Raw genomic sequence first — 21,273 nt, forward strand, 5'->3', positions numbered from 1 at the left:
GATATGGCATGCTTTTTTTGGTCTACCTGGTTCGCTCAATGACCTCAACATCATATACCAGTCACAGATTTTTGATGATGTAGTGGCGGGTACAGGTCCAGACACAAGCTTTACGGTTTCAGGGGTGGAATACAGGCGAGGTTACTACCTAGCCGATGGGATATACCCAACGTACTCGACAATCGTTAAAACTATCCCGCACCCGACCGACGACAAAAGAAAAAAGTTTGCAAAGTTTCAAGAGGGCGCAAGAAAAGATATTGAACGGGCTTTTGGTGTTCTACAAAAAAAAAATGGCACATCATTTCTATTCCAGCACGTTCGCAAACACCAAGGAGGTTACGATACATTATGTACGCTTGTATCATCCTTCATAACATGATCATTGAAGACGAAGGGAGAGCGATATGCGAGTACGACGAAAACGCGTCTACTGGAAATTCTGTTCCAGTTAGTGAGGAACAACAAGATTTGAACGCCTTCGCTCTACGTAACGAGTACACACATCACAACCTACAAGCGGACTTGTTGGAGTACGTTTGGAACAACGCTCAAAACGAACCCGCCCACCACATGGAAGACGAAGACTAGTAGCTTATTTTAATATGTTAGGATATTTTTAAGTTTTTTTTTTTAACTTTAGTTTTTTAAGTTTATGTTTTTTTTTTTAATTTATTTTTTTAAGTTTAATTTTTTTTAAGTTTATGTAATATTTTTTAATATTAATGAAAGTATTTTGTTACTTTATTTGTTAAATGTTAAAAAAAAGTAGAAGATTAAAAAAAAAACATAAAAGTGGTGGAAGACTATGACTAGGACCATCCTCCCATGCCCCCTAGTTTTGGAGGATGATCCATCCTTGGGAGGACTATGACGTGTCGCCTACGTGGCGGATCATGGTCCATCACCATACCTTGTAGTCTTAGAGGTTTTGGATGAGTTAAAAATAGATAGTAAACCATTGCTTTATTGCACTCCATATAACACACATAACAAAAAGACGTTATTTCCACGTGGATAATAACATACAACAATTAATATACAAAATATATAACGAAACAAAACCATTTTTATTCACACTGATCAAAACGTATAGAAAGTTGAATCCAAAACAAGAAGAATGAAAGTTTGATTCATCTCCTTTGGAAGTTCAAGGCCTTGATGCCGTACACGAAAACTCCGAAGAACAAAAGTACCCAACCAACATGAGCTAGAGCGACATATCCGAGGAAGTCGTGTTCATATCCTAAGAATTCCTTCAAGTAAACCTTAACCGGCATGTTTTCGTGCTTTGGCACGTAAACTGGGTTTGACTTGTCCCCTAGTTGAGACGTTATCAGCCCGTAAATAGTCCATGCGACCGGTGAACCCCAATAGTACCATCTCCACCAAATGGGTATTTGCTGCATAAGTTGATCAAATGTTAATAAACATGTCTATATGAAGAAATGTTTTAACACTAATTAGAATTTGAATTAAGAATAAAATTCAACAAAGAGACTTGAATTAGAGATTTGAAAATACATAAAAATAAGTGATATAAAAATTAGATATATTTAGAGTGAATTGCAAGTTTTGTCCTTTATCTTTAGGCCATGTTGCAAGTTTTGTCCTTTATGTTAAAATTTGACGAGTTTTGTCCTTTATGTTTAAAAATCAAGCACGTTTTACCCTTTGGGCCTTAAAAATCAAACACGTTTTGTCCTTTATGTTTAAAAATCAAGCACGTTTTGTCCTTTATGTTTAAAAAATCAAGCACGTTTTGTCCTTAAAAATCAAGCACGTTTTGCCCCAAAGGGTAAAACGTGCTTGATTTTCAAACATAAAGGACAAAACTCGTCAAATTTAAACATAAAGGACAAAACTTGCAAAATGGCCTAAAGATAAAGGACAAAACTTGCAATTCACTCTGATATTTATAAAAGAGTAAATTACGTTTTTTGCCCCTGTGGTTATATCACTTTTACTATATTAGCCCAAAATAAGAACTTTTAACATATCTGCCCCCATTGTCTCTATAGCTAACCATTTTGGTTAAAAATTTTTATTTTGGGCTAATATAGTAAAAGTGATATAACCACAGGTGCCAAAAACGTAATTTACTCTTTATAAAAATAAATAAAATATATATGTATGTTTTATGTAAAATATAAGTTATATAATTTGATTTAAAATTTAAATATTCCAGTCGAATTTATTTGAAAAAACACAAATTAAATAATGAACACTCCTTCAACACTTTCTCGTCACTCTTTTCAAGTAAAACGATAACACTTTAATGAACACTCCTTCAACACCTTCTCGTCACTCTTTTTTCAAGTAAAACGATAACACTTTAAGGCTATATACAGTGTGGCATAACGCCACCCACCACCTCACCACGTTAACGCCCCGTACACCTCACTCTTTTCACATTCTTTTTAACTTTTAGTTAAACCATCTAAAACCACGCCATCCTAATTAACGCCTACGCCTATCTAGCCCTTACATAACTCTCGCGAAAAATAACATTTACTACGGTTAAGTTTACTTACCCCTCTTGGAATGAGGAAACCCGAAAACAAGTTCCAAAAGCTAAGGAAAAAGGACATGACAATAGCAGCAATCTGGTAACTTGGAGTGAGAGCAACAAGCATCATTCCATACAACGTGAAGTACACGAAACACATGAACACATAATAATAAAACCATAAGAATTTTCCAAACTGCCACTCGAATCCGATCATGTAATATAGCAGAAGACTGTAGAGAAATGTTTGGATCCCAACATATATTGTTTCCACCAAAGCTTGAGCAAACGCGTATGGTAATGCCGAGTACATTCCTGCTGCTTTTTCGCGGTAGAAAACCGTTCGTTCGATTGCTACGACAGATTGAACCGCGGATGTGTTTGTTCCGCCGAGGAATAAAACAGCCGCGTACATCGCTCCCATTAGATTCGACAAGTCTTGTTGTTTAGTCCTGTGTGAGAAACAGTAGCTTTTTTGTGTTATGATGATGGTAAATAACATTAGAGGAAATTGTGTAGTTTTGTTGTAAAGTTGATGAAAAAGTTTCTGCTTATTTGTAGATATTGTTTTTTTTTTTTTTTTTTTGATTCTTGTCTTCAAATATTTATATAATCTTAAAGTGCAATGTCGGTGATGCTTACAAATTACAATTATATCCTTTATAAAAGACAAAAATTGCTTGCTGTTGTTGACCGAGTTGTAGACTTGCCATTAGTGGAGGCTATTTATTTATTTATATACTGACTTTGACTTTTTTTTTTTTACTTTTTCATTTCTTTTCTTTAAAGCTTTGAACCAACAAAAAAGACTCTTATACTTTTAAGTTTGTTCACTTTACACCCTTAATTTTTTAACATGAAATACTATTAACCTTTATCTTTAAGTAAGTTGAACATTCACTTCTAACTTTCAGAAATTGACAACTTTGACCTTCTTAACTTTTTCTACTTAATAACTTTACACCTCCTTTGGTTTAAATGACTTTTACGACTTTACACCGTAACGTGGACAAATTATTATACTTTTTTTATGTATGTTCTACTTATTTTGTGTACGTTCGTAAACTGTATTTGAAAGCAAGTCGGCTCAAATATACTACGTTTTCATTCGGTGGCGTTGTAATTTTTTTAAGTAAAGAGTCGGGTCAAATATACAGTATAAATACGATTTACTTTAACTTTAGACGCCGCCGCAACGCGCGGCAGGTCAAAATCCTAGTGTATAATATGAAAGTTGAAGGTCGGTGGACATAAGTTAAAAAAATTTCTTATTTACAAAACCAGCCCTTATACTTTTGAAAACCTTCAAACAACTTTATAAATTATCATTTCAACCCTCTTAACTTTGAAAATGTCATTTTGAACCCTTCAAGTTTCTAAAGTTTCAAGCTTACCCTAAAACTAATTTCTTAAGTTTTTATTTTCATGGACATGTTGGTATAAAATTCAAGTTTGTCTACGCTTTAGCACAATTTATTCTGAAAATGAGCCAGATCAATTATAAAATGTTTTTTTATGTTTGTTTTGAGTTGGACTACGATTTGACGTAAATTCTATTTGGAAACAAATCGGGTCAAATGTAATACGTTTTGATTCGAAGGTATAAATTTGAGTTATCATATGATTTGACATAAATTTAGTTCGGAAACGAGTCTGGTTGATTGTAGTCTATATGTTATCATTTCGTGTATGATGCCGCCGCAACGCACGACGGGTAAAAGAACTAGTTGTAAACATAAAGGGTTGTTTAGTGCAACTTTCAGTTGCAATTTTCATGGTTATTTTTTGTATAGTTATAATTTGAAGGTAAACCAAAGTTAAGTTAACTATCAAATATAGTAAAACTCAGGCTTACATTTTGGTTCCTTTGTTCCAGAAGATGACCCCGAAAATAAGACCAATAACCGTCGTCATAAAGAACCGAACAACGTTGTACTGAGGGTTTCGCCAGTACGACTTATGTTGTTTCCAGAAACATGCTTTGAATTGTTCGAAAGAGGGTTGCGAATACTGCGTCGCAAAGTGAAGATCTTGCGAATCGGGTGGTGGCGTGCTTAGTTCTTTGATTAGCTCCTCATTCCTCCTAATAATCACACCCATGAAAAAACAAACATAATGTTAGTCAAGTTTATTATCTATGATTATTATTATTATATTATTTGATTTGTTATATTTTTTAAGTTTGTTTGTTGTTAGATAATATTTTAGGCTCAAACTATCTACACACTTGGAGTGTAGATAGCCACCCCAAAAAATGTTTTTTTGTCCTATATGCACACCCTGCAGTGTCAAGCTGTGGCCAAAGCGCAGCGTTTTGGTCCGGTCAACCAGACAAAGACTGACGGGTGTCTGACGGGTCTGTTGACCGGATCAAAACGCCGAGCTTTGGCCGCGTTTTGGTCCTGTCAACCAGACACATCAAAAAGTGTTTTTTTTTGTCTTATATGCACACCCTGCAGTGTCGAGCTGTGGTCAAAGCGTGGCGTTTTGGTCCGGTTAACCAGACAAAGACTGACGGGTGTCTGACGGGTCTGTTGACCGGACCAAAACGTCGAGCTTTGGCCGCGTTTTGGTCCTGTCAACCAGACAAAAGACTGACACCCGGTCTGGTTGACAGGACGAAAACGAGGCCAAAGTTCGGCGTTTTGGTCCGGTCAACAGACCCATCAGACACCCGTCAGTCTTTGTCTGGTTGACCGGACCAAAACGCTGCGCTTTGGCCACAACTCGACACTGCAGGGTGTGCATATAAGACAAAAAAACACTTTTTGATGTGCATATAGGCACATTGGTTGGTCACATAAAATGTTATTCACCAATACAGTTTTTCAGTTCTTTTGAATTCTTATGATATTAACAAGATCAAAATCTCAGAAAACAAAACACAAATCATGAAGGTTTTTGGGTACCGATAGAGATCGGAATTCGCGTAAATTTCAGCAAAATCAACTCCTAACTGAGCTTCAACAGCATTAGAACTGACTTCTAGCATCCATGTGGCTGGATTGTATCCATCTGTGATCTTGGAAACTCCCTTAATGGACTGTAAACAAGCAAAAAAGTAAGATCAACAGTTCGATATCGAGTTTGTGTCGAAATGATCAAGAAAAGATAGTTTCTGACTTCAAAGTATTCGACAAGAAGGTGAGAATATCGCCCAAGAGGTCCAGCGTATATGGCTTGCCCGCCTCGTTTCATCAAGAACAACTGCAAGATCGCGGTTTTAATAAGTTTTAAGCAAACCCGAGTGATCAAAATTCGTTAAACAACCGAAAAAGGAAAATGGTATGAATCGTACTTCATCGAAAGCTTCAAAAATGTCTATACTTGGTTGATGAATGGTGCACACAACGGTTCGACCTGTGTCCACTGTGTTCCTAACGGCTCGCATTACTATAGCCGCTGCTCTAGCGTCTAGACCGGATGTTGGTTCGTCCATGAATATGATTGATGGGTTAGCCACCAGCTCGACCGCTATCGTGACCCTCTTTCTTTGCTCGGTTGATAAACCGTCAACTCCAGGAAGTCCAACTAGAGCGTTTCGGATCGGGCCTAACTCCACGAGCTCCATCACTTCCTCTACAAACATCTATGTTTTCGACAAAAAAAAAAAAAAAAAAAAAAAAAAAAAAAAAAAAAAAAAAAACATAACAAACAAGTCATTTTTAGTAATCTAAATATGTTACGGAGTTAATCAAAAAGTTAGCAGACTCGTACTTGTACCAGCTAGACAGGGAAAAAGACGTCAGAAAAGACTCAAACATAAAAAAGAGCATAATTTGAGCTACAGGTGGAGTTACGGGGCCCATAAGTGACATATCATTTTCTCCCAAGAGTATCTCTTTTATACTTCGCGTTTTTACTCTTCGATAAAATATCATCTTTGTACATACCTTTCGTGTGGCTTCATCGACGTCTGAAGCTAATCGAAGCCAAGCCGAATACAAGAGAGACTCATAAACGGTGACATGAGGAGAATGAATGTCGTTTTGTTCACAATAGCCGCTAACACGAGCAAAAGTCTCTTGGTTCTTCGGGTAACCAGATATACTAATACTTCCTTCGATATATCCTCCGGTTTTCCTTCCAGCCAACACGTCCATCAACGTTGTTTTTCCGGCACCACTTACCCCGACTAACGCTGTCAAAACTCCTGGCCGAAACGCACCACTCACATCGCGTAAAAGCTGCAAACGATCCTCCTCCACGCCTTGGCTTTTCATTTCCTAACAAATATTAACAACTCGGTTAGCCGTGTTTTTTTTTTTTTTTTTTTGAATGGCAAATTTCTTTTAGGAAAAATTACAAGTTTTGTCCTTTATCTTTATACCACTTTTCAAGCGGTGTCCTTTTTAACGAATGTTGACAGGCGGTGTCCTTTACTAGGTATTTTGTTGCAAGTTTAGTCCTTTACACCTAACGTAGTTAAAAAAACTCTGTTAATTGTTGGGTGTAAAGGACTAAACTTGCAACAAAATACCTAGGTAAAGGACTAAACTTGCAACAAAATACATAGTAAAGGACACCGTCTGTCAACAATTAACAGGGTTTTTTTAACTAGGTTGGGTGTAAAGGACTAAACGTGCAACAAAATACCTAGTAAAGGACACCGCCTGTCAACATTCGTTAAAAAGGACACCGCCTGAAAAGTGGTATAAAGATAAAGGACAAAACTTGTAATTTTTCCTTTCTTTTATTCCTGTCGGTTTTTTTTTTTTTTTTTTGTCGCGCAATATATGAAAACTAAATGTAACATATGTTACTTACAGCGGGCATATCGACATAATAGTTAACATGATCAAACACCAAAGACAACGGCTTAAACGGTAACACCATTCCCTTTTTGTTTGATCCATTGGAATCCGCCTCGCTTTCCATTTTCACCAACTTCTTGTTCTTCTCATCGTTATCGTCTACAACCGATTTAGCATCCACCATAGCTGCATTTCAAGTTTCGAAACGATATTGTGAGATGCATATAGATTCAAGAGTGAAGTTTTTTGTTAATGTTACGAAACATGACTTACGCGTCAAATATGTAAGTGCTAGCATAAAGAAAAGGTTGAAGACCAAAGAGAATCCAAAGAGTGCAAGAACACAAATCCAATACCAATGGCCTTCTGTAAACATTCCTCTACCCTTTAGAAGTAATTTCCCAACCGTCGATTCGTTACCTTGTATGTCAAAACTTGGCTGCACAACATCATTGAACAAGTAAATATTCGAACAGTGTAACCAGGGGCAGTGGCGAAGCTTGACCCGAATGACCGCGGGGGGGTCGAAAACGTATATACCCAAAAATTTCTATAGAAATGGGGGGTTGAAAACGTATATACCCAAAAATTTCTTACGAAAACTACATATATAACACTACTGAGCGAAAAGTTCGGGGGGTCGGGCTACCCCTCCGCCCCCTTCTATACTTCGCCGCTGACCAGTGGCAGCTCGACTGTACAAAATAATAAGCTGAAGCTTTGGGCCCCGAGTTTTAGAGTTTAATTTCGTTTAATATTTAGTTTTGAACGTGTGAGTGTTTCCCTTTAAGAAATCGTATACAAAAAATGTGACATCATCATATTCACACGTGTTAGGACCTTAAGCAAAAGATAGTATTTTTTTTAAAAGGAGGGCCCCTAACTTTAGAATGCGCTTCAGGGCCCAAAAAAGTTGAGTGGGCCCCAAATGTAACACTTGATTTATTTAAACTTACCGCGCTCCATCTTTTATCAAGAAACTCAACTAGCACGATGGCGTTTTGTCCGTATGACATGGGAGAAAGGTAATATGCCCATTTCATCCATGGTTCAAGATCATCTAACACGAAAAATGAGTACATTTATAAGTACATAACCAATTACACTGCTAGAAATACCGCAAATTTAAATGTTGGGCCGGCTCTTAGCAAGGGCAAAGCGGGGGACCGCCCAAGGCCCACTTTCCGGTGGAGGCGGGACAAAATTTATAACTTTTTATGTATTTTGTATATAAATTTTTTTTTAAACAAAAGCTTATAAAATTAAGCACCCACTAAAACTTACAACCCAATATGGTCTTTAAACCCATTAACCTATTTAATTTTAGCCCATTTAAACTTATTTTTTTCATTTAACCCAACTACTCTTATTGAAAACTTAAAATTTTAACCCAAATAAATAACAAAATCTTTTTGACGGGGCCCGTTTTTTCTAGTCGCACAGGGCCTCCGAATTTTCAGAGATGGCCATGCACATATGCATTATAGCATTCTCACAAGTTCATACATATTATTGGGTCTGAAATGAACGTCCTCTCTCTCTCTCTCTCTCTCTCTCTCTCTCTATATATATATATATATATATATATAGGACAAAGATCCGTTAGGAACCACCCTTTATTGCGAGAACCGCGAGAACCAGTGTGAACACAAACAGTAATAGCTAAAAAAATCTAAAAAACACCCAAAAAATTTTTTTTTTATTTTTTTACTATTTTTTATATAAAAATCGCTACTTTTAGTATCCAAAAAAAAAAAAAAAAATTTTTTTTTTTTAAAAAAAAAATTTTTTTTTTTTTTGGCTACAAAAGTAGCGATTTGAACATAAAAAATAGTAAAAAAATAAAAAAAAAATTTTAGATTTTTTTTTGATTTTTTTTTGATTTTTTTAGATTTTTTAGGTTTTTTGGGGGTTTAGTTTTTAGCATTTTAGCTTGGGGGGGGGGGGGGGGGTGGGGGGGGGGTTTAGGTTTTTGGGTGGTGGGGGAGGGGGGTTTAGGTTTTTGGGGGGTGGGGGGGGGTTAGGTTTTTTTAGGTTTTTTGAGGGTTTTAGTTTTTAGCATTTAGCTTGGGGGGGGGGGGGGGGGTTAGGTTTTTGGGGGGGGGGGGGGTGGGGGGTTTAGGTTTTTGGGGGGTGGGGGGGGTGGGGGTTAGGTTTTTTTTTAGGTTTTTTGAGGGTTTTAGTTTTTAGCATTTAGCTTAGGGGGGGGGGGGTTAGGTCTTTTTTTTTGGGGGGGGGGGGGGTGGGGGGTTTAGGTTTTTGGGGGGTGGGGGGGTGGGGGTTAGGTTTTTTTTAGGGTTTTTTTAGGTTTTTTTAGCTATTTTAGCTTGTGTTCACATTGGTTCTCGCGGTTCTCGCAATAAAGGTGGTTCTCGCATGAACCTTACCCTATATATATATATATATATATATATACAAACTGCTAACCTTTCGCAATAATGAAACCGCCGAGAACAAAAACCAACAGCAATGTGAACGTGCCGAGCGTGTTGGCAACAACTTGTGTTCTTCCTAGCGCAGCGATGAACCGGAATAGACCTAACGCCATTTGATGTATACCCAAGTACGCCAACAATTGCCGGAAGAAACTGAAATGTGTAAAACAACATGTCAAATATAGATTCCTGATATTGACCATAAAAGGTCAAAGTCAATAAAATTTAAACTTCAAATTTCACAAAAATCCTTGAGTAAACTGTCATTTTGGTCCCTGTGGTTTGGTCACTTTTGCCACTTTAGTCCAAAACTCAAATTTTTTGCATCTGGGTCCCTGTGGTTTCAGTTTTATTGCCATTTTGGTCCAAAAATGAAGTCAGGTCATATTTGTCTTATAAAATCCTGCTATTTTGTCATTTTCCGCAGGTGCAAAATGATCATTTCTTTTTTATAAATAAATACCATATTTTATAAGACAAATATGACCTGATTTGCACCTTCGGAAAATGACAAAATAGCAGGATTTTATAAGACAAATATGATCTGGTTTCATTTTTGGACCAAAATGGCAATAAAACTGAAACCACAGGGACCCAGATGCAAAAAGTTTGAGTTTTGGACTAAAGTGGCAAAAGTGACCAAACCACAGGGACCAAAATGGCAGTTTACTCAAAATCCTTAAACTCTGATCCTAGATTTTTAAACCCATGAAGTAGTTTCTAATAGCATTTGAAATTAAAAAAACTTTGGCTTAATTAAGATCTAGAGTTAAATGTCATTTTAGTCCCTGTGGTTTTGGCTATTTTGCCAGTTTAGTCCAAAGGTTTCATTTTTAACCTGTGGGTCCAAAAAGGTTTCACCGTTGCCATTTTAGTCCACTGGGTTAACTTCACCCATTTTTTCTGTTAACGAGAAGACCAACTCGGTCATTTTATATGGCTGAACTGCCCTTTTAGTTAACAGAATTACATACTAAATTATCGAATTGGCCTTCTCGTTAACAGAAAAAATGGATGAAGTTAACCCAGTGGACTAAAATGACTAAAATGACAACTGTGAAACCTTTTTGGACCCACAGGTTAAAAATGAAACCTTTGGACTAAACTGGCAAAATGGTCCAAACCACAGGGACTAAAATGGCATTTAACTCTAAGATCTATAAGCAATGTAATTTTAGATTCTTGACTTAACACAATTGACCAAAAAAGTCAAACTATAAGGAAAAAAAGTCAAAAAAACAGCATACCAACTAGCAGAAGGAGCAAACCCAACAGTGTAATAAGTCAACACAATCCAAATCCCAGATTCCAGAAGTGAAAGTGGCAGTCTCAAAAGCCAAACAGGAAGAGCAAAAGCCCAAGCAGGATAGAACAATGAATCCCTTTGCTTATAGAAAACCGGTAACCGAAAAATAGTCAACGCAAGCTCCGCCATCCCATTAAACATAACATTGATCAGACTAAAAAACAGCGCGCCGTAGTACTTTCCACCATCGTCTAGATCGCCGTACTTCATCGTGGTCCGAAAGAACACGGTGAAAGTAAACAAAGCCATGATTGTAATTTGTGTAGTTTTGAAAATGTACACAAAAGCATTTCTTTTCATTAAAAGCCATTCTCTAGACAAACATGCCTTAAAAAGTTCTTTGTTAGATATTCCATATTTATTGGTCACTAAAGCTGCGGGATGCGCTTTAGATTTGTCGTAAGGAACATGAAGAATGCCCGCGATTTTTCGTCCGGTATGGTAGTTTTGAAAACGATGAACGAAATCGTCTACGGAGACGTATCGGTAAGCGATACTTTTGTTGAACCAATATTGTTCTTGGTCTTTCTTTGATGTGACTTCTTGAAGGAAGTCCGCGACGCCTTTTCTTTCGGGGCATTTGAACCCCACGTGTTCAAAGAACTCGAGAACGCTTGTTCTCGGGCCCTGGTAGACCACTTGGCCTTCCGAGAGGAGGACTATGTCGTCGAAAAGTTCAAAAGTCTCGGGTGCCGGTTGGAGAAGTGATATTATCATGGTGATGTCCATGATGTGAACCATTTGTCTCATGTATTTTATTATTTGGAACGTTGTCGAACTGTCGAGCCCGGTTGAGATCTCGTCCATTAGGAATACCTTTGCGGGTCCCACGAGCATTTCGCCCGTTGTTACACGCTTTTTCTGGCCGCCGGATATGCCCCTTCTCATATCATCTCCCACCATTGTGTCTGAACATATGTCTAGCCCAAGTAGCTATGGTACCATAACACTCATGGTTAGTAAATAGCAACAAGTACTATTATTATTAGAGTAAAATTCCATTTTCGTCCCTGAGGTTTGGCCAGTTTTGCAACTTTCGTCCAAAGGTTTGTTTTTCCGCGTCTGGATCCAAAAGGTTTAAAATCTTGTCATTTTCACCCGCTCGTTAACTCCATCCATTTTTTTCCGTTAAGTCAGGGGTATTTTTGTCGTTTTTGTTAACTTAAAGGCAGTTCGGCCTTTTTCAAGGGTATTCGGTCTTTTTACATAAAGTGAAAAGACCGAATTGCCCTTTAAGTTAACAAAAAAGACGGAAATACCCTTGACTTAACGGAGAAAATGGATGAAGTTAACGAGCTGGATGAAATTTGCAAGATTTCATACCTTTTGGGTCCAGATGTGGAAAAACAAACCTTTGGACGAAAGTCGCAAAACTGACCAAACCTCAGGGACGAAAATGGCATTTTACTCTTATTACTATTTAGTTGAAATAAAATGATATAACATAGAACATAAAAACATACCCTGAGCACATACTCAGTGACTAAACTAGATTTTTGTCCCGAAACCGCTATAGCTTTCATGAATGCATCAAGTTCAGGATCCGGTTTGATGCCTTCGGCTTTTTCCCGTCTCGACAACTCCGCCAACATCTCGTATCGCGTTCCAACTCCAGCGCAACGTCCCGAAAAATCCAAAGTCTCTCTAACGGTCAACTCACCGTGGTGTAGATCGTGTTGGCTAATATAAGCACAAGTTCTTTGAGGGACGAACTCGTTCATTTCGTGGCCACAATACGTTACCTTACCCGTTACCCTTAGATCATTTTCGAGCTTTCCCGCTAGCGCTTTCAACAATGTAGTCTTCCCCGAGCCCGGAGGTCCCAAAAGTAGAGTCATTCTATAAGAACACCAAGTTTGTCATGATCTAGCAATCAAAATAGCCCGAAACAACGCTAGAGTTTTGAAATTTTACGAGATTTTCTTACCTAGATGGCGCCACGATCCCGGATACTTCATTAAGGATCTTGACAACCCGTTTCTTCGATGGGAAAAGTCTCAAGAAACCAAGAACGTCCTAAAAACACAATAAAAACGGGTTTGGTCAAAATGGCTAGTTCTTTTTGGTACAGGTGAAAAACGGGTTGGTCTGACCTGAAACACTTTTTAAACTATGATATATATATATTGTTAAGGGCTGATGAATAGTAACTTTATTTTTATAATAATATATAGTTTTTTATTATTTTATTATTTAACATATTATAATCGTTTATTATTATATTTACTTTTAATAACATATTTTTCTTTTTTTTTAAAACATATATATCCTTTACCTTTTTTTAATAATTGTTTTTTTTTTCTTTTTTTGAATTGCTTTATAACTTTTTTTCTAATTGATTTCGATAGACGATGAATAGTAACTTTATTTTTATAATAATATATAGTTTTTTATTATTTTATTATTTAATATATTATAATAGTTTATTATTATATTTACTTTTAATAAGATATTTTTCTTTTTTTTAGACATCTATTTCCTTTACCTTCTTTTAATAATTATTTTTTTCCTTTTTTAACATATATTAATTTATCGATTAATTTAATACTTCTTTAATAAGTTACGTTTATAACTTTATTCTAAAAACTTAAGTACGTAGTTGTGCTTGATTTCTTTCCCTGACATTCCGTTACAAGTTTTGTTAAAAAGAGGTTATACACAAAATAAAGTATTTATTTGGTATCATAAAACGGTACGATAATAAACTAAATCGTTCTAATGGTTTAACTTTCTAAACAACGTACTTTATTTTCAAATCACGTTTATTTTACATTATCATTTGCTCGGTTTCACCGCAGCGCGCGATATGAAAAACTAGTTTATATAAATAATTGTAAACTTTTCAAAATGTACCTCAAATGAATTGATAGTAGAGTTGAACAAGGTTGGAAGTGCTCTACTTCCAACAAACACATCTCCTTCAATAGACAAATTCTCAAACCGAATTTCGATCCTCGGAATGTCGATCCCGACACGATCAATGCGGTCTCTAAGCCGTTCAAGAAGGCGTTCGTTGTCATCATCGATCGCTTTTTGCATATTCTTCATTAGATTTTGTCGCTCTTCGGGTCCAAGGTTCGCAACATCAATCTCTTCGCGAACAACTTTCCCATCATCCAAAATGTTGGTCAAGAATCCCTTTCGTAAGCGATCATACGTCGGGAGTCTTTCGATGGCAGCCCACATGAGTTCGTCTTCGTCGTCTTCTCTCCCGCTTTTTTGGAAAACATCTGGACCCGGTGTCGTGAACACTTCCCGGATACTAGCTGCCCCCCAACCCCTCATGCTCCCCGACGCCAAACCGCCTCCACGGCTCATGTTTCGGCTCATGTTACGACTCATGTTACGACTCATGTTCCTACTCATGTTGCGGCTCATGGTCCGCATCAAGTCGTCACCGGTCAATGCGGAAGCCATTAGAACCTCAGATGGAAATCAACAACAAAAGATTATATGAACATGAAGAATGTTGAATAGATTTTGTATGAAAATGTTATGTTTTTAGTTTCTATGTTTGGGCTTTTTATAGGGAGTAAATAATGATTACAAATAAAAATAGAGTAAATTACGTTTTTGGCCCCTGTGGTTATATCATTGTTACTATATTAACCCAAAATAAGAATTTTTAACATATCTGCCCCCATGGTCTTTACAACTAACCATTTTGGCCCCTAATTAGGTCTGATCATTTTGGCCCCCGCGGTCTCTATAACTAACGATTTTGGCCCCCATGATCTCTAGACTTAGGGCCAAAATGGTTAGTTATAGAGACCATGGGGGCAGATATGTTAAAAAATCTTATTTTGGGCTAATATAGTAAAAGTGATATAACCACAGAGGCCAAAAACGTAATTTACTCAATAAAAATAAGATGACAAAATTTAGAATACATGTTGTTATTGGTGTCACTTGTTCCTGTTTTTGTCATGGTATGAGGTTGTTGTCTTTAGGGGTGTTCAAAGTAAAAAGAATATTGCAAATATTTGTTTATAAACAAAATTATAACTTATAAAAAGTGGCAGTTTATTCAGTTTTTTGTCTTCAAACAAGATTTGAGCAAATGGATGAAGCTTATAGCTCTTATCAGAATCAAGCGGTTGGATTTACCTTTTTTAGCAACAATAATCAGGTTTTGAGTTGTCAGTTCTAACCTTTTTGTTTAAGTTGAAATGTTTAGTTAATCTATGATCCGTTTAAAACGTATGTTACGACCTGCCTACCTACCTTTTGTGACTCGTTTAACCCATTTACAACAACTCAGATAGAACATGTCTACCTATTTGACTTATTTAGATAAACATTTTACATGTTCGGTTGTATATAGGTCGTGTTCGAATTCATCAATTAAACTTGCCAAGCCGACACCGAACCATGAACTAAACATATATTCCAAACTATGAGTATCAAATGATTCAAGTTGGCGGGTTGCGGGTGAGTTTGTTGACGAGTAGAATTGTTCAACCTGAACCACAATCCATATTTTATTCGTGTCAAAAACATTAATTCTAACTCGTACAGACTTAAAATCGTGTAATCCTAACATGACATGTTTAACCCATTTATCTAGATGCGGCAAACAGGTTGGTAGGCTCATGGGTAATAATCATGTGGTAAACATGTAAATCGGTTTTGTGGGTTGTAAAAAACAAGTTAAGCGGGTTATAAATTGGTCATTGGGTCAAACCACTTAAATAAATAGGTTGTTAGGTCAACCTGATTAACCAAATGAATTAAACAAGTCAACCCAAACATAAATGGTCACTAAAAGAATTTCATGACAACCACAAATCTGATTATTTCGTTTTATAAAAAATTCATAGATAACACCTCTAGATACACAATTGCATACTTGTATAATCACATCATATATATTTTAGAGTTAATTGCCCGAATAGTCCCTGTGATTTCACTTTTTTCACGTTTAGTCCCCATTTTTTGGAAATAGTAGGTATGATCCCTGTGGTTTGTCATTTTGTTACTCGGATAGTCCCCTGACATTTACTCGAGGGACTATCCGAGTAACAAAATGACAAACCATAGGGAGCATACCTGCTATTTCCAAACTAACTGACATCTACCCAAGGGACTATCCAAGTAACAAAATAACAAACCATGGTGAGCATACCTGCTATTTTCAAACTAACTGACATCTACTCAAGGGACTATCCGAGTAACAAAATAACAAACCATGGTGAGCATACCTGCTATTTCCAAACTAACTGACAACTACTCAAGGGACTATCCGAGTAACAAAAGAACAAAACATGGGGAGCATAACGTGAAAAAACATGAAACCACAAGGACCATCAGGGCAATTAACTCTATATTTTATAAACCAAAAACAAAATAAAAACAAACTCAACTAGAGCCCAAAATGCCACAAAAGAAACCAGCATAGTTTTTCAAGTTTCAATACCGCATTAAGTTTAAACCCATTAGTATTGTTTTCCCAAAATATTTAAAAAGAAAACTAAACCAAATCCCTACTTTTACAACATTTGGTTTTTGTAAGGTACTACTATTGATGCAGAATGTACATGCAATCACGTTCTGTACAGCAATTACACTACTACTAGCTTTCATGCACAACCTGCAAAAGCTTCCAAAAACTAAAAAACTCATATAAAAACCAACCACCTTTTTAACCGGCAAAATCAAAAGATCAAGTAAAACCCGCGTTACCCACGGGTAAAAAAAGTTCATCGATCGCATTATCCGCTCCAGATCCAGGTGCCGCTAGGGCTTCAGCGATTTTAACCGCAATGGAGGCTTTGTAAGTTAATAAGTCTGCAACCTCCATTAACAGCTGAGCTCGGTGCCGCTTAGTTATCGCCTCTTGTTCCGCCCTATTTGCCGCCTCTTTTGTTTCTTGTACTTTCGCGGTGATGTTCTCTGCTTCTGCTGCATCGGTTTTTGTTTTTTCATGCAAGGCTGCTGTAAAGATGATTTGAAACCAATGTCCGGTTTAGTAATTTAACATACAACATGTGTATTTAATTGTTAAGTATATGGATGGTCCCTGTGGTTTGCATTTTGTAACGCATTTAGTCCCCAGCCAACAAATCTAAAAATTTTAGCATGTCCAAGTTAGGGACTAAATGCATTACAAAGTGCATACCACAGGCCACAGGGGCCATTCGTGTACTTTTTCAAAAACTAGGGACTTAATGTGTTCCAACGTGCAAACCATAGGGACTATCTATGTACTTTTAAAAAGTTAGGGACCAAATCCAAAATTCTAGTAAACCATAGGGACCATCCGCGTACTTTACTCTTACAATTTTTTTGTGAATAGTCTAAAAAAGTCGATCATCTCAAAACCATGAGGGCAAATAGGTAATTTGCACTAAAAAAGCCGATCATCTCAAAACTATGTAAATCTCATTAAAATTTATTGTAAAACAAAACAGAAAATACACACCTTTCAAAAAGGTTATCTGCTTTCCTCTTCCAGATTGGGTCCCACGTTGTCTAAACGATCTTTTCTTGCGTAAAACCGCTTTGAAATTTAGTTGCTCGTGTTTTTTTGGCTTGTAGAGCTGCAAAAAGATTGATCATCAACATTGTCAGAAATGCACACTAAAATATATATAAACATATAAACTCCTAATATATAAACATATGGGTCAAACAAGTTAAAGATCTCCTGAAGTGTGTAAGCATATAACCTCCTAATATATATTTATTAAAAAACTTCAAAATCACCACCTAAAGTGCTAAAAGTCAACCCAACATGACTCAGTTCCAACTGCCGATAGTATACATTTAATACCGAAATATTATCCTATATGTAATCATAGTTGACACACTAGATTTTTTAAAATATAATATTGAACAAAAGGTGTTACGAGCCATATTGTCAATCCAACCCAACCCGTTTCAAACAGTCCAAAAAATTGCCAGTATTAACCCAACCCTAACCCGCACTAAACCGACACATAGATTTAAGGGTAAATGCACACTAAAATATATAAACATATAAACTCCTAATATATAAACATATGGGTCAAACAAGTTAAAGATCACCTGAAGTGTGTAAGCATATAACCTCCTAATATATATTTATTAAAAAACTTCAAAATCACCACCTAAAGTGCTAAAAGTCAACCCAACATGACTCAGTTCCAACTGCCGATAGTATATATTTAATACCAAAATATTATATGTAATCATAGTTGACACACTAGATTTTTTAGAATATAATATTGAACAAAATGTGTTACGAGCCATATCGTCAATCCAATCCAACCCATTTCAAACAGTCCAAAAAATTGCCAGTATTAACCCAACCCTATCTTAACCGGCACTAAACCGACACATAGATTCAAGGGTAAATTGCAATTTACGTTCTTTATGCTTAAGCAAATTTGTAGACGTTGTCCTTTAACTAACGAAATTACATTGGATGTCCTTTATGTTATAGTTTCTCATCAAGCAGTGTCCTTTTGTCCTAACCTAGTTAATTTTTTTCTGTTAACTCTTAACATGTGCCACACACGAGGGTATAATGGTCCTTTTCACTTAAATATAACTTCCACTTGAAGCTTCACGGGGTTTTTTTTTTAGCTCATAAGTGAAAAATGACCATTATGCCCTCATATGAGTGGAACGTGTTAAGGGTTAACAGAAAAAATTAACTGTGTTAAGGCAAAATACATAAATGACACCAAGTGTAATTTCATTAGTTAAAGAACAACACTTACAATTTTGCTCACACTTAAAGGACGTAAAACGCAATTTACCGTAGATTTAATGAAAGATGGATAATAATAATGATTGTAGTTGTTTGTTTTACCTCAAAAGCCGGAACAAGAGCAGAACGCTTCGCCTTCCTTCTAGCCATCCAATAACCATAAACAGCTTCCAAAACATCCTTTGATGCCAGCATCAAACACCGATCAACAGCCTTTGTTACATCCGAATAATCATCCGGACTGCAATACATCCCTCTTTCAAAAGCATCAATTATTTTCTCAAAAGCATCTTCATCGACCCGTGAAGAACGTCCATCATTATACTTATTTAACCACTCATCATCATCAGAGTCCATTTCATAAACCGGATCACTCTTTTCCAATATTCTAGAAACCTCGTCACCCCGTGATCTGATGTACAAGTCAGGCATCTTAAACGGAACGTATTTTTCATCTGCATAACCTAATACTTCGTTCACTTGAGGCACGGGTATAATACTTGCTGAACAATCCTGCACGCGTACGGTTCTTTCGGAACATTCTTTGTATAATTCCTTAAAAATAAGCCAATCTTGCCTGATGGGAAACTCAAGTCTCCAACTTTCATCCCCACCAGCCCAAATTATGGCGTGAGTGACCCGATTGCAAAAACACGGTCTCATTACGTTTCGAGTTTCAACGCGAAAACGCTCAACCCCGTTTCGTTTTACTACAAGAAACCAATGATTCGGGCCCGATGTTTCCATAGTAATAACAGCTCCTGTTTCTCTATGACACCTGTCCGATTCTATTACTAATATACTTGCATTGCAACTTGCGGAATCAATATCTTGTGTTAATTCTTTAACGTCTTTAACACTAACTCTTCGAATTGACTTCGAAATCTCGGTGTTTGACTTCATCGGATAGAACGGCTCACCGTCCTTCATAACACCTCCACCGGCGTTCGAATTTCCGAAACTTGAAGGGTTTCTTTGCTTTCTCGACCTTAACGAACTTCGCCTTTTTTGTATGCCACGGTGGATCGTAACACTGTTTCTTGACGACAAACTCGATGAATTTCTAGTCATTCGTCTAGACGCCGAAACCCCCCTCGTCTTCTTCTTTCTAGAATTAGATTTCTCAGATAAACGAGGCTCTGTGGCGGAAATATCCGGTGGCGGCAAGTCTTCCGTAACAATCTTCTTTCCAGACTGCTTCCTAAAAAACTTTTTCCCAAATTTTTTATCTAAATCATCGGATGATTCGGTTCGCTTCCGTTTCCTGGAATAAACCAATCCCCACCGTCTACTTCCGGTGACAAAATCACCATCCGACTCAAGACTCTTAACCGAATCGATTTCCTTCGATTCCCCTAATTTAACCTCCTTATCCAACACTCCATCATCAGAATTATGCCATACGTTTTCTTTAAAACCGCCACCGCTGTGATCAAGCAACCCGATCCAATCCTCTTCGACATCCGCGGCAGCTAACTGCGGTCGTCTCATATGTTTTCCAACCTCTTGAGTAGGAAACAACCGTCTCCCTGACCTCAAAACCCTAGCCCCAAAAACCCTAGTAGTCCTCCTCATCTCCACCGACGGCATCGACACCGGCACCTTTCTCACCCTAATTCTCGTCACTATCTCAACAATTATCTCACCAATTTTACCGTAAACAATATCAATTCAAACCCTAACCCTAATTCTCCAACAATACTAAAAATTACACATATATGTATACTTTTAAGAACAATTAACAAAAATTAACGAACAAAAACACGATTATAGAGTCATATGAGATCCGAATTTCTCGAGAGAAGAACTGAATCAGTTATCGATTAGAAAAAAGGTGAAACTTTCGATACGTTGTACGTATGTGTGGTTTTGGCGCGTACCTGTTGACGGCGAGTGGAGGTTAGAACGGGAGGTAGGTAGCGGTGGTGGTGGTGGTGGTGGTGGTGGTGGTGGTGACGGCTTGTGGTGGTGAGTACGACGGAGAGGGAGAAGTGATTGTGTGTGGCGGCGGTTATGGTAGAGAGGGGTAAGTGAAGAGGCTGAAGAGATGCTGGCCGTTGGATCTGGAACCCTAGTCTAACTGATCTCGTCAGATTATTGTTATTGTTGTCATTGATTATATGAAATAAAAATAAAAAATAAAAAAATATAATAATAATAAGAAAAGAGTGAAGGAGTAAAAGGAGGGAATGAGGTTGAATGTTCTAGTTACGTCCGTGTAATACTCTATGTTTTTCACTTTTGACACCAAACTTTTGATTAGCTAAGGTTGTGGACTTAAATTTGTCCTTGATGTCAGTTTGCGTTGGTTGACGGGTTAAATTGTTTAACTGAAAAACACGATTGTACTTTTATGTGTTATAAGTATCGACTTAACCCACACATATTTAAAACTGTGTAAGCTGAAGTTGACAGGTTAAACACGTTCATATAAACGGTTTTGAATGGCTATCGGGTAATAATAAAGTTGTAAGCATGTTGATCGGGTTAGTGGGTTGTATAAAAGGGTTAAACGAGTTAGCGGAACGATTTTTAATTAAACAAGTTGGAGAGTCAACATGATAGAATGAAAAGAG

The 21,273-nt window shown here is 37.1% G+C and overlaps 2 protein-coding genes across 3 annotated transcripts; both read right to left on the reverse strand.

Moving 5' to 3' along the window:
• Nucleotides 1-949: 949 nt before the first annotated feature.
• On the reverse strand, nucleotides 950-14,422 carry LOC110891594 (pleiotropic drug resistance protein 2). The gene is made up of 15 exons (XM_035979481.1): nucleotides 13,858-14,422; nucleotides 12,932-13,020; nucleotides 12,468-12,843; nucleotides 10,946-11,937; nucleotides 9,691-9,851; nucleotides 8,220-8,323; nucleotides 7,537-7,702; nucleotides 7,277-7,449; nucleotides 6,403-6,735; nucleotides 5,808-6,098; nucleotides 5,633-5,716; nucleotides 5,419-5,552; nucleotides 4,365-4,592; nucleotides 2,535-2,961; nucleotides 950-1,403 (listed from the first exon to the last, which is right to left on the reverse strand). The coding sequence occupies exons 1-15, from the start codon at nucleotides 14,419-14,421 to the stop codon at nucleotides 1,134-1,136; spliced, it is 4,392 nt and encodes a 1,463-aa protein (XP_035835374.1). The 5' UTR covers nucleotide 14,422; the 3' UTR covers nucleotides 950-1,133.
• A 2,002-nt stretch (nucleotides 14,423-16,424) lies between these two features.
• Nucleotides 16,425-20,847, reverse strand: LOC110889131. 2 transcript variants are annotated; one of them, XM_022136639.2, is made up of 3 exons: nucleotides 18,800-20,847; nucleotides 17,426-17,543; nucleotides 16,425-16,935 (listed from the first exon to the last, which is right to left on the reverse strand). In XM_022136639.2, the coding sequence occupies exons 1-3, from the start codon at nucleotides 20,285-20,287 to the stop codon at nucleotides 16,667-16,669; spliced, it is 1,875 nt and encodes a 624-aa protein (XP_021992331.1). In that variant the 5' UTR covers nucleotides 20,288-20,847; the 3' UTR covers nucleotides 16,425-16,666. The 2 variants fall into 2 exon arrangements, with proteins under 2 accessions (XP_021992331.1, XP_021992330.1); XM_022136638.2 differs by having other exon boundaries at nucleotides 16,425-16,938.
• Nucleotides 20,848-21,273: the final 426 nt, after the last annotated feature.

The sequence above is a fragment of the Helianthus annuus genome, chromosome 11 (genome assembly GCF_002127325.2).
Source record: "Helianthus annuus cultivar XRQ/B chromosome 11, HanXRQr2.0-SUNRISE, whole genome shotgun sequence".
Lineage (NCBI taxonomy): Eukaryota > Viridiplantae > Streptophyta > Magnoliopsida > Asterales > Asteraceae > Helianthus > Helianthus annuus.